This window comes from Henckelia pumila, chromosome 2 (genome assembly GCF_033568475.1).
Source record: "Henckelia pumila isolate YLH828 chromosome 2, ASM3356847v2, whole genome shotgun sequence".
NCBI classification, from domain to species: domain Eukaryota; kingdom Viridiplantae; phylum Streptophyta; class Magnoliopsida; order Lamiales; family Gesneriaceae; genus Henckelia; species Henckelia pumila.
The window spans coordinates 145,634,063-145,647,777 of NC_133121.1; the positions used below are offsets into that span (position 1 = coordinate 145,634,063).

At 32.4% G+C, this 13,715-nt stretch overlaps 1 protein-coding gene across 1 annotated transcript; it reads right to left on the minus strand.

Moving 5' to 3' along the window:
• Positions 1–803: 803 nt before the first annotated feature.
• Positions 804–1,547, minus strand: LOC140878634 (uncharacterized). Its single transcript, XM_073282248.1, has one exon. It carries the CDS (start codon positions 1,545–1,547, stop codon positions 804–806), a length of 744 nt encoding a protein of 247 aa, XP_073138349.1.
• Between the last annotated feature and the right edge of the window lie 12,168 nt (positions 1,548–13,715).

Sequence of the window (13,715 nt, forward strand, 5' to 3'; positions counted from 1 at the left end):
GTCTGATTTGTTGAAGATGTATAGGTTTCCAATTCTCTTACCCATCCCAATCACCTTGATCTTGTTGGTATCCTGGATTTTACAAAGATTAGAAATAAAGGAAACTGAGCAAGGAAAATATTTGGTAAGTGCACTGATGGAAAGCAGATTAAAAAAAAATTGTGGTACAAACAATACATCATGAAGAATGAGATCATTTGATAAATGGATGGTACCAACTTATGTAACAGGAATGGAAGAATTATTTGGAAGTACCACTTTAGAATTAAAAAGTCTGGATGTAGTGAATAAAGACATAGAGCAACATATGTGATGAGTTGCTCCAGTATCTATTACCCAATCTGAGTGTTTAATGGTAGGAAAAGTATGGGACAAAGAATAGATACCATTGAAACAGGACACCATTGGCTCTTGCTGCTTTTGGTCCAAGGAGAAGTTATTTTTGACAGGAAACTTAGAACAAAGAACTTCAATAAGTTGCTGACATTGATCAGGAGTTAGACGATCAACCGACGAGCATATAAATTTCTCAGATGCATCATATGTTTGACAAGCTTGTACTTTTCCTTGAAAATGTTTCTCAGTTGGAACAGAAATCTGACCAGATTGAATTCTGCCAGGAACTTGTTTTTGGTTATATTTAGAGTGCCCAGGGGGAAACCCATGCAACTTATAACATCTATCAACTGTATGATTTGTAAAGCCACAATGAGAACAAAGAAGTCCTCCAGTCTTTCCCTTCGGATTCTGGAACTTTCTTATATTAGCAACAGCAACAGATGCATCCATGTTAGTATCAACACCTATTTCAGAACATCAGAATGTATTGATCGTTGACGTTCCTCTTGAATGACCAGTGAGAAAACCTTAGAAATAGATAGAAGAGGATAAATCATCAGAACTTGTGCACGCACTTGAGCATAAGAATCATTCAATCCCATTAGAAACTGCATTACACAGTCTTGATTGTGATAAGTCATCCATTCTCTCATCGAACCACATTGACAAGTCGAAGTTGGTTGATAATCCTTCAATTCATCCCAAAGCGTTTTCAATTTTGTATAATAGGCACTAATATCCATCGATCCTTGATGCAAACCACTTAGGAACTTTTTAAACTGATAAATCCGTGGTGCATTGCTTTGAACGAATCTATCTCGTAAGTCTACCCAAACTTCTCGACAAGTGGTCTTATACATCAAACTATCTGCAATATCTCGTACCACAGAATTCAAAATCCAGGAGGTGACCATACTATTGCATCTCGTCCAAGCTCCGTATAACAAATCATCAGGCAAAGGATGAGGAATTGTACCATCAACAAAACCTAGCTTGTTCTTAGCGGTCAAGGCCATAACCATAGCTCGACTCCACGTGTTGTAATTCGATGTTGTTAACCGATTAGGAACAAGAATCAAACCTGGATGATCTCCATTTTGCAAAAAAAATGGACTACTTGAATCCTCTGTAGATGTACGATTTATCTGATTCATCTGAACTGGATTATTGTTGTTATTTGCAATAGCACCTCCTCCGCCGCGCACCATCGGTGAAGAAGAAAGTATGAACAGATCAACGTGAAAAGAGTGAAACCACAAAATCAATCAAAGAATCAGAGCTGCGCTAGAAGATCTAGCTCTCTGATACCATATTAGAAGAAGATCTTTCATCATTGAAGAAGAATCGAGAGAAACTTGTGAATTGATATTATTGAAGAAAATAAACATCTCAAATGCAAAACAAATTCGGCCGTTGGATCCTCATTCAAGCACTGCTCGTATGAGGTAGCATAGACTGCTCCCTCCTACACATTTATGTTGGTTGAACGGAGAATTTCATCTTGCTTGGTTACTATTGTATCATTGGATTATTTTCAATCTTAATAAAAGTGATACGAGTTTACAAGTCAATTTTTTTTTTTTGGGAACTTTAAGATATAATGGAGAGAAGTTAGAGAAAGAAATCGGAAAAGATTGAGACAGGTATAAAAATTACTAATAAACTCATACCAACGTGATAACAAATATAACAAAAGATGAAACAGTAAACAAATTTAGCATCCCAAATTTAGTTAGTATGGGTATTGTATAGATAATTCATTTATATATAGTCTCTTCTAAAATACATATTACATAATATACGCAACTCTAGCATATATTTTCTCGAAATATTAAAAATTGAAGTCCACTTTCTACAAATAAAAACATTCAATATTAAATTTAAATAAAATCATATATATAAACAAATGTTTTTTTTTAAAAAAAACTTAGTTAAGACTTGGTCTTGGATGGTAAATTTCTTCCAAAAATTATAATTGTGAACTGAAAATTTGAAATAAGACAATTAAACATTAAAATAAAACATAATGATTTAATTATTCATTAAAAATAAAATAATAGTTTCAATTTCTATATGTACCAAATAATAAAATGAGTAATTATTTTCTAAATAATCACTCATATTTCAAAATTAACTAGTGTTTTTCGCATGCGATGCGTGCATATATATAAATTTGTTCGTGTTAATTTCCTTATAATTATTTAAAAAAAGATAAATATAAAATCATATTGGTAATTTAAAATTTAAAATGTAGATAAGATAATGTCATCATAGATAAATTACAAATAAGTTCATAAACTTAAAACTTCATAACTTTATTAATATATTTTATATATAAATGAATATATAATTGATTTTCATTTTGGCTTCACTAATAAGAATTTGTACGTTGATATTCAAAATTAATATCATACTAGTGTATTGGTGCACGCGATGCATTCTTGTAAACTATTTTTTATTAATGTGATATAAAAATTATCGATGGACTAAATTGTAATTATAAAAATTATCGAGAAACTAAAATACGATTTAAAATATTGAAATTTAAAAAAAAAAAGCGACAGGGACATTTTGCTAAAACAAAAATGGTGTATAAAGGGGAGATTCTTTATATACTAGTATCCCGACGTACGCTTCTTTATATACTAGTATCCCGACGCACACTTTGCGTGCTTTCTACTGTCTAATTTTTAACTAAAATAAATAAATAATAATAATAAATAGTGAAATAAAAAAATAACAATTTGAAATAAATATTCATAAAGAACAAAAAAAATATTATGAGAATGACATTCTCTTAAATAAGTAGTTATTACAAAATAAAATGACATTATTGTAATTAAATATATATTAAATGGCTAATTAAAAGAGGGGTTGGTCATAATAATATAACCAACCCCTCAATTTTAATAAAATAGAACAGATAGGGAAAGATATGTTCAGATTGATAAACTTTAACATAAATCATAAACAAAAAAAATTTAAAAAAAAAAAGGAAACGCAAAATATATCAAATTAAGTTGTTTCATGATCTCATTTAATTAAAATAAAATGAAAATAAATAGAAAAAAACAACAAAAGAAAAAACAAAAATAAAAACAAAAACAAAAACGTTGGCCTAACTCTCTCTCACGCAAATTCCTCTCTTTCCCCACACACACTTATTCTTCCTTCTACACATTGACCTTGTACAAAGCACAAGTATTATGCAAGAAGTCTTCTCTTTTTAAGTCCACTCTTTTAAACTCTTTATATTTTAAAATTGGGTTGACGAGCTATTGACAAATTAGGCTAAACTTAATGTATTTATATATTTCAAAAAAAATTGAAATTTGTCACCCGGGCTACAAGCCTACAACCCAAGTAGCTTAAAGCGTGGCTCCACATTTGGAAAATAACTTGAGATTTGAATAAAATCTAAAACCAAGATCCTCCATACCCAATAAATTCAGAGTTACATGTGAAATAGAAACTTCAATCCATATTTATAAGTGAAAGAGTTATAAACTTTCTTTATTTATAATTTAACTCATCATAAATTAGTAAATAAGAAATAGGTTTCTACACAACATAATTTCCATACTTAAATTGATGCTCCAAATCCAATAAAATAAAACTTAAACCGATCACTTATTTGGGTTTTATCTTTCAAGATAACAATTTACAAACGGGACGAAATCCTCTGCTACACTTGGTGCTACAAACCGTACTACACTTTGCTAAAAACAACCCCGTTTGCACAAATTATTAAAAATTAAATTCATTAAACAATATGAATGAACAAAATATAATTAATCATTGATAAAATTTTCGATTAACTATTTTTTCAATTAAAAAATCATCAATAAAATTGTTTTACTCATTTATCGTGCTTGGAACACAATTTATTGCCTATTTTAATTGAAAAAAATAGGTGAATCGAATATTTTATAAATAATTAATTATATTTTGTTCATCCATGTTGTTTAATGAATTTAATTTTTAATAATTTATGCAAACGAGTTTGTTTTTAGCAAAGTGTAGCACAGTTTGTAGCACCAAGTGTAGCAGAGGATTTCGTCCCTTTACAAACACATTTAATTAAATGTGAGCCCACGTGATTATTTTCCAACAATCACTCACTTGAGCTAAATATCTTAAACCAGAAATATGTTCATTCCAAAGAGTGCTCAAAATTTTTCTATTTTGAACCAGAGCATCCCGTACAATCTCGTCCATCGATCATACAATTCATGGACTAAAGAGGTTTTCATCACTTTAAGCATGAATCAACCCATCAATAATCACATATATAATTGACCGCTAAATTCGTTATCAACTAGCAAGTGCACTAGGTCAAGTAATAGTAAATGGACATTGAGTCCAAGTATCGATCCCACATGAACTGTAGTCAATTCTTAAAAATTAATTATTTTACTTAATCTAGACAAAAATAATAAAGAAGAAAGCAACGAATTAAATAAAAATTTAATTACTAAAAATAATAAGAATTAAAATAACTAAAAATAAATATAATTAAATTGAGACAACCAAAACACACGTTGGTACCGAACAAATTATGTAACATGTAGTCGATTCAGGACTCATATTTAATCTTAGATTACGGGAATTCTCCTAACTTGTTCAAATGTCTATTTCTATAACAATCAAACCTACTCAAATATTGACGGATTAATTTTTCGTAATTCTAATCAAATTTGAATGCATTAAATATTTGTGAAAATTCAGTTTCACCTAAAACCGCACACTGAAACCGAATTCTATTTCTAGTCGGTTTTACCATGTGTTGATTATTAAAGTGATCAAAATCAATCTCTCCTCTGTCGACTTGGAACCGATTAACATGCAAGCAAATAGTTGATCAGACTATCCATAATACAAATATGAATCTAACAATCAATAAAATAAAATCAAGTCTAAAAAATCCCAAATAAACATTCAAGTTTTCTACATGGATTTGTTCGGCCCAATCACGCCATCTTGGTTGAAAACAAACTACTCAATAATTGAAATTATAATTCAATAAATAAAAATAAAGAAGAATAGAAGAAGAAAAAGTGTAAAAGTCTTCTCCCAAGCTTGGAGCCGCCGCCTTCTGTCTCTGATGCGTGTGTTGTGATCTCTGTGTTTTGAACCCCTCCTCTAGATCTGACGATTTTTATATATATGTCCTTAAAAACCCACGAAATAAAGCCCAAAAAGGTAAGACTTTTAAGATTTCAAAATTCTGTTGGTTTCTCGTACAGGCGGCGCTGGAGCGCTTCGCTTTAGGCGCTGGGGCGCTTCTCGACATCAAAACTTCTCGGAAAAAAAGACGTTGGGCGCTGGAGCGCTTAGCTTTAGGCGCTGGGGCGCTTCAGCTTGTGACCAGCTCACGCAGCGTTTTTGAAAAATTCATATCTCGATATCTAGCAGTTGGATCGAGCTGACATTTGGACAGCAGCTTCAAAATTCTAGAACTTAATTTTGAACGGTGAAGATTGGATTTAGATCTCTCTAAAATTAAAAAATGAATTTTTGAACAAGGCTGCTTCGTAATTCATTCTTTAAAAATCCATTTTCCTACAATTAACCCGGAAAGTGAAATGCACACACATGCAATAAAACACATAAAAATACACATAAAAAACAATGAGATGATACAAATGTATGTAAAATAAACATAAAAATAACATAAATAATGAATACAAAACACACTTATCAACACCCCCATACTTAAATCTTTTTCGCCCTCGAGCAAGACATGTAAAAATAATATACAAACACAAACATAAGTAAGGACGAGTCATGGAAAATACGGCCTCCGATAAGTTCCAACGCCAACAAAACAAAATCACAAAAAATTGCTCTCGATTTTCAATAATACACCATCAGTTTAATGTGAACGTGTGTGTGTGCCATGTTATTTCAGCTACATGAAACTTAAAAAGAATCCGCTATACGACTGTTTAGCGACCTATGAAAAATCAATGCAAGTGTCACAATCAAGTGTTCCTTTCTCCCAATAATCTCTAACAAAAACAAAACTATCTTGAGATAAATTACACACCTTCGGATTTTACACCCGATTGTTCTTAGAGCCCCAATAATTACCCGCAAACTTAGCTATAATTATGAAAGGATTCGGATTTCAATCCACTCGTCTATAGCACGATGGAGCATTAACCCCATTGAATCCGCAAACTTAGTCTTGGACGTGGTAATTAAGATTTCAATTCATGTCCATGACCCGAATGAAGTAGATTTTTTCAAAGAATTTTTGTTTCAAATTTTTTTTAAAATTTTTTTGCGCCTAAGATCATAAGTGTAATGTCAGAAAATCATTAGAACTCAAAGAACAAAATCAAGATCAACAAACACATATTGTCGTGCAATGGTCAAACAGACACGAACATCATCAATGATATCACTACACTTCACTGGTCTAACATGCGTGCTTAAAAATATTCACTACACAACCTACGATTTCTCATGTCCAATCAAGAGCAAAAATTTTTCCAAAAATCAAATTTTTTTCATCAACTTAATCATCATCGGCTCTCAATTATCATCCTACTCAACACAAATGCAAACAACAAAAACAAACTATATGTAAACAAACATAAAACATGACAGATGCAACACAAACACAACAAATAAATAAAAACATAAAAACTAGAATGCATAAAAACATAAAAACTGGACTACCCCCCCCCCCCTCTCATACTTATCCAAAGCATTGCCCTCAATACTTTAGATACAATGAACAGAATGCATAAACAAACACACAAATACAAGACGAACAAAAACACAATGAAAAAAAAAAAATAACACTCCCCTGGTTGTAGATTCATCCTTCTTCTCCGGCTGTAAAACTCCAACAGCAACTTCTCTTAACGGGGCAATATACTGCACATATAAAGGCAACGGGTAAGGCGTAGGAGCAACAAAAAATAATAAAAAGAAAAAAAACAATAAAAAGTAAGAAAACACTAAGTTGTCTCCCAGCCAGTGCTAAAGTTATAGTCTATAGCCCGACTATGCAGAAGCCACCATCAAAGAGCGGTTTCCGCCCATAGTAAGAATCATACGACTCTACGTATGAGTCTTGATTTTATTCTCACTCAAGCTTGGCGTGATATTAACTTTGTAAGCTCGTCGGTCCAGAAATACTTGTCATGAACTGAAAATTTTGGAAAGAGATTACGACTCTAGGCTGAAGCTCATGGAGGATGTAATACTGTGGAGTTGACATCAATGACAAGAAAAGATCTTCAAATGGTGTACATGTAAAGTCCATTGACGAGGTCAAATCTTTCACCTTGAATATTTCTTCCTCCTCCACTGTCACTTCTGGCTCATCCTCACAAGAAGATTCCTCAAAAATTATTTACTCATGCTCAGGCTCAATTACTGCTGCAGGATCACATGCCCATGATAACTGATCAACATAAATAGTTGCAGTCTCTTGGCGAATCTCAGAAGATGGTTCCATAAAGAGCGCAATCTGTTCATACAGAAGACTCAAAGAGTTGATGTAGCTTTCCAAGAACTGATTTATCTCGGTCTGTTGTTGCACAATTTTCTCCAACTGAGTCACATGATCTTCAAAATGCCCTATACACTCTTCTTGATACTCCGGTGGTTGGTTCGAATGCCAATGATAGTCGAAATCTGTCATATCATTTAACAAGTGCATAGCACTGTCGTAATCTCAGTGAAACAAATGACTGCCAGTTGACAAAGCTCCATAATCAACCCAACTCCTTGTTGTATCATCCAAACCACCATAAAAAATTTGAACTAGAGTGTAGTTCGAAAAATCATGGCATCGAAATCTGTTCGTCAAATCATTGAATCTCCCCCAAGCAGCATAGAAAGGCTCCGAGTATTGTTGGTCAAACCTTGTGAACACCTGTCGATGATCCATCTCCAAGTACCTCACAAGCAAAAGAAAATAAAATAAAAAATTAAAACAAATGCAGGGAAAAAAATGTCTAGTCTCAAGCAAATAATCTATCCTAATATTAACTAAACAGTCCCCGGCAACGGCGCCAAAAACTTGACCGCTAAATTCGGTATCAACTAGCAAGTGCACTAGGTCAAGTAATAGTAAGTTGACAATGAGTCCAAGTATCGATCACACAGGAACTGTAGTCAATTCTCAAGAATTAATTATTTTACTTAATCTAGACAAAAATAATAAAGAAGGAAGCAACGAATTAAATAGAAATTTAATTACTAAAAATAATAAGAATTAAAATAAATAAAAAATAAATATAATTAAATTGAGACAACCAAGACACACGCAGGTACCGAACAAATCATGCAACATGTAGCCGATTTAGGACTCAGATTTAATCTTAAATTACAGGAATTCTCCTAACTTGTTCAAATGTCTATTTCTAGAACAATCAAACCTACACAAATATTGACGGATTAATTTTTAGTAATTCTAATCAAATTTGAATGCATTAAATTTTTGTGAAATTTCAGTTTCACCTAAAACCACACACTGAAACTGAATTCTACTTCTAGTAGGTTTACCATGTGTTGATTATTAAAGTGATCAAAATCAATCCCTCCTCTGTCGACTTGGAACCGATTAACATACAAGCAAACAGTTTATCAGACAATCCACAAGACAAATATGAATCTAACAATCAATAAAATAAAATAAATTCTAAAACATCCCAAATAAACATTCAAGTTTTTTACATGAATTTGTTCGGCTCAATCACGCCGTCTTGGTTGAAAATAAACTACTCAATAATTAAAATTATAATTCAATAAATAAAAATAAAGAAGAACAGAAAAAGAAAAAGTGTAGAAATCTTCTCCCAAGCTTGGAGCCGCCACCTTCTGTCTCTGATGCGTGCGTTGTGATCTCTTGTTGTATCATCCAAACCACCATAAAAAATTTGAACTAGAGTGTAGTTCGAAAAATCATGGCATCGAAATCTGTTCGCCAAATCATTGAATCTCCCCCAAGCAGCATAGAAAGGCTCCGAGTATTGTTGGCCAAACCTTGTGAACACCTGTCGATGATCCATCTCCAAGTACCTCACAAACAAAAAGAAAATAAAATAAAAAATTAAAACAAATGCAGGTAAAAAAATGTCTAGTCTCAAGCAAATAATCTATCCTAATATTAACTAAACATTCCCCGGCAACGGCGCCAAAAACTTGACCGCTAAATTCGGTATCAACTAGCAAGTGCACTAGGTCAAGTAATAGTAAGTTGACAATGTGTCCAAGTATCGATCGCACAGGGACTGTAGTCAATTCTCAAGAATTAATTATTTTACTTAATCTAGACAAAAATAATAAAGAAGAAAGCAACGAATTAAATAGAAATTTAATTACTAAAAATAATAAGAATTAAAATAAATGAAAAATAAATATAATTAAATTGAGACAACCAAGACACACGCAGGTACCGAACAAATCATGCAACATGTAGCCGATTCAGGACTCAGATTTAATCTTAGATTACAAGAATTCTCCTAACTTGTTCAAATGTCTATTTCTAGAACAATCAAACCTACTCAAATATTGATGGATTAATTTTTAGTAATTCTAATCAAATTTGAATGCATTAAATATTTGTGAAATTTCAGTTTCACCTAAAACCGCACACTGAAACTGAATTCTACTTCTAGTCGATTTACCATGTGTTGATTATTAAAGTGATCAAAATCAATCCCTCCTCTGTCGACTTGGAACCGATTAACATGCAAGCAAACAGTTTATCAGACCATCCACAAGACAAATATGAATCTAACAATCAATAAAATAAAATAAAGTCTAAAAAATCCCAAATAAACATTCAATTTTTTTGCATGAATTTGTTCGGCTCAATCACGCCGTCTTAGTTGAAAACAAACTACTCAATAATTGAAATTATAATTCAATAAATAAAAATAAAGAAGAACAGAAAAAGAAAAAATGTAGAAATCTTCTCCCAAGCTTGGAGCCGCCGCCTTCTGTCTCTGATGCGTGCGTTGTGATCTCTTGTTGTATCATCTAAACCACCATAAAAAATTTGAACTAGAGTGTAGTTCGAAAAATCATGGCATCGAAATCTGTTCGCCAAATCATTGAATCTCCCCCAAGTAGCATAGAAAGGCTCCGAGTATTGTTGGCCAAACCTTGTGAACACCTGTCGATGATCCATCTTCAAGTACCTCACAAGCAAAAGAAAATAAAATAAAAAATTAAAACAAATGCAGGGAAAAAAATGTCTAGTCTCAAGCAAATAATCTATCCTAATATTAACTAAACAGTCCCCGGCAACGGCGCCAAAAACTTGACCGCTAAATTCGGTATCAACTAAAAAGTGCACTAGGTCAAGTAATAGTAAGTTGATAATGAGTCCAAGTATCGATCACATAGGGACTGTAGTCAATTCTCAAGAATTAATTATTTTACTTAATCTAGACAAAAATAATAAAGAAGGAAGCAACGAATTAAATAGAAATTTAATTACTAAAAATAATAAGAATTAAAATAAATGAAAAATAAATATAATTAAATTGAGACAACCAAGACACACGCAGGTACCGAACAAATCATGCAACATGTAGCCGATTCAGGACTCAGATTTAATCTTAGATTACAAGAATTCTCCTAACTTGTTCAAATGTCTATTTCTAGAACAATCAAACCTACTCAAATATTGACGGATTAATTTTTAGTAATTCTAATCAAATTTGAATGCATTAAATATTTGTGAAAATTCAGTTTCACCTAAAACCGCACACTGAAACTGAATTCTACTTCTAGTCGGTTTACCATGTGTTGATTATTAAAGTGATCAAAATCAATCCCTCCTCTGTCGACTTGGAATCGATTAACATGCAAGCAAACAGTTTATCAGACCATCCACAAGAAAAATATGAATCTAACAATCAATAAAATAAAATCAAGTCTAAAAAATCTCAAATAAACATTCAAGTTTTCTACATGAATTTGTTCGGCTCAATCACGCCGTCTTGGTTGAAAACAAACTACTCAATAATTAAAATTATAATTCAATAAATAAAAATAAAGAAGAACAGAAAAAGAAAAAGTGTAAAAATCTTCTCCCAAGCTTGGAGCCGCCGCCTTCTGTCTCTGATGCGTGCGTTGTGATCTCTGTGTTTTGAACCCCTCCTCTAGATCTAACGATTTCTATATATTTGTCCTTAAAAACCCACGAAATAAAGCCCAAAAAGGTAAGACTTTTAAGATTTCAAAATTCTGTTGGTTTCTCGTACAGGCAGCGCTGGAGCGCTTCGCTTTAGGCGCTGGGGCGCTTCTCAACATCAAAACTTCTCGAAAAAAAAGACGTCGGGCGCTGGAGCGCTTAGCTTTAGGCGCTGGGGCGGTTCAGCTTGTGACCAGCTCGCGCAGCGTTTTGAAAAATTCATATCTCGATATCTAGCCGTCGGATCGAGCTAAAATTTGGACAGGAGCTTTAAAAAATCTTGACTTAATTTTGAACGTTGAAGATTGGATTTGGATTTCTCTAAAATTAAAAAATAAATTTTTGACCAAGGCTGCTTCGTAATTCATTCTTTAAAAATCCATTTTCCTTCAAAATTAACCCGAAAAGTGAAATGACACACATGCAATAAAACACATAAAAATACAAATAAAACAACAATGAGATGATATGAATGTACGTAAAATAAACATAAAAATAACATAAATAATGAATATAAAATGCACTTATCATCAATCCAACCAAACGACATAGATCAAATATGGACGTGTAGCATAAAAATTACATATAATGTGATCTAACATGCTTATTTTCAACCGATCCTCCCTTAAACCTTAGTGATACCAATACCACAAAAGAGTATAAATAAACCAAAACTTTACTTAACCAAAGTTCCAAACCAAATAATGATATATTTATCATACGAGCATTTCAATATGCAAACTTCCACTGAAACTGAACATCATAAAAAAGCAAAATACCCACACGAGCAACATGCTCGTGAAAGACTGTGAGTATCAAACCTTAGTAACAGATTCGTACGTAATAATTGAGTTTGTTCTCAAATACTTCATAAACAACCAGCAACTTAAATTGACTCGCTTACACACTTTAGAGATTTACCCATTCGACTTTACAAGGACGTCGACGACTCAAGAGTTCTAAAGTTCCATAGCATTTTTTACCATAATTCCTTAGCAGTTATTAATTTAATAGGATGCATGGATAGTAAACGGTGGCATTTTCAGTCCGCATTTGTTTCATACCAAAAATGGTAACGAGCAAAAAATAAATTTGTACGATTTAATGAATGAATTGTACTAAGACATCAAAATGTGGCCTCATAAATAGAGACATTCTCTGACATATAGTACATATGATATATGTGTCTTTATCTATTGATATTTATAGTTGTAAACACTTTCTACTAGAAACTATAAGGACAATTGTCAAAGACTGTTGCTTCTGTTTCAAATGAGATAGCCTGTTTTGATAAAAATCACGTGAAGCTGTTTTTCAAGAATCTACTTATTTTTTTCAAATATTCAGGATAGTTCTACTGGAAGTAATTTTCTACTGATTTTCTCGTAAGCAGAAGTCTACTAGTTTACTTAGCGGCATATCAACAAAACTTGATTTGTCTAACATTTGAATTTTAGTTCAGTAACTTGTAAAAATATAATAGTTTGATGCACAAATTATTTTTAATTTTCAGTTAGTTTGGGTTAATTTTTTAGCATGATACGAGATATTTCAGTAATTCCCGATATCACTTCTCATGAGCACTTCGTTGAAATATGATTAAGGTGGTGTTTGAGAGAGTTTTTATAAAGCAAATTTTTTTAAGAAAAAGCTGAGAAGTTCTTCCTAGCTAGAAGCAGGAAGCTTAAGCTCTCTCAAACACTGTCTAAGAGAGTCTTTGCAATCACTAAAAAAAAAGTGATTGTTAGATTTTGGCTTAAAAAGTCACTTCTGTGTGTTTTTTAAACCCAAATTATGTGTTAACTTATACTTAATTTAATTAAAATCCAAAAGCTAGTTATGGTGATTATGATTTTTCAAAAGTGATTCTAATAAAAAGATCAATATTAAAATCAGTCTAATCACTTATTTATCAAACACTACCCAACTTTGATTTTTAGAGTTTCACATTTGTTTTCAAACACTACCAACTTTTGATTTTTCTTAACTTTTTTATAATTTATAAATTATAAATTTAATCACTTTTACAAAAACATAATCTTTTGCAATCACTCCCTAAAAAATCATCTCCCGGCTTCACGTGAGGTTCTGACGAAGATTTGGGTGATGCTTGGCTCCACCGAGTGAATTTCACCATGTGGATCTGGGCCGTTCATGGCCCGAACCCCACACATAAAATTGTGTGGGGCCCGGGCTGCACCGGGTGAAT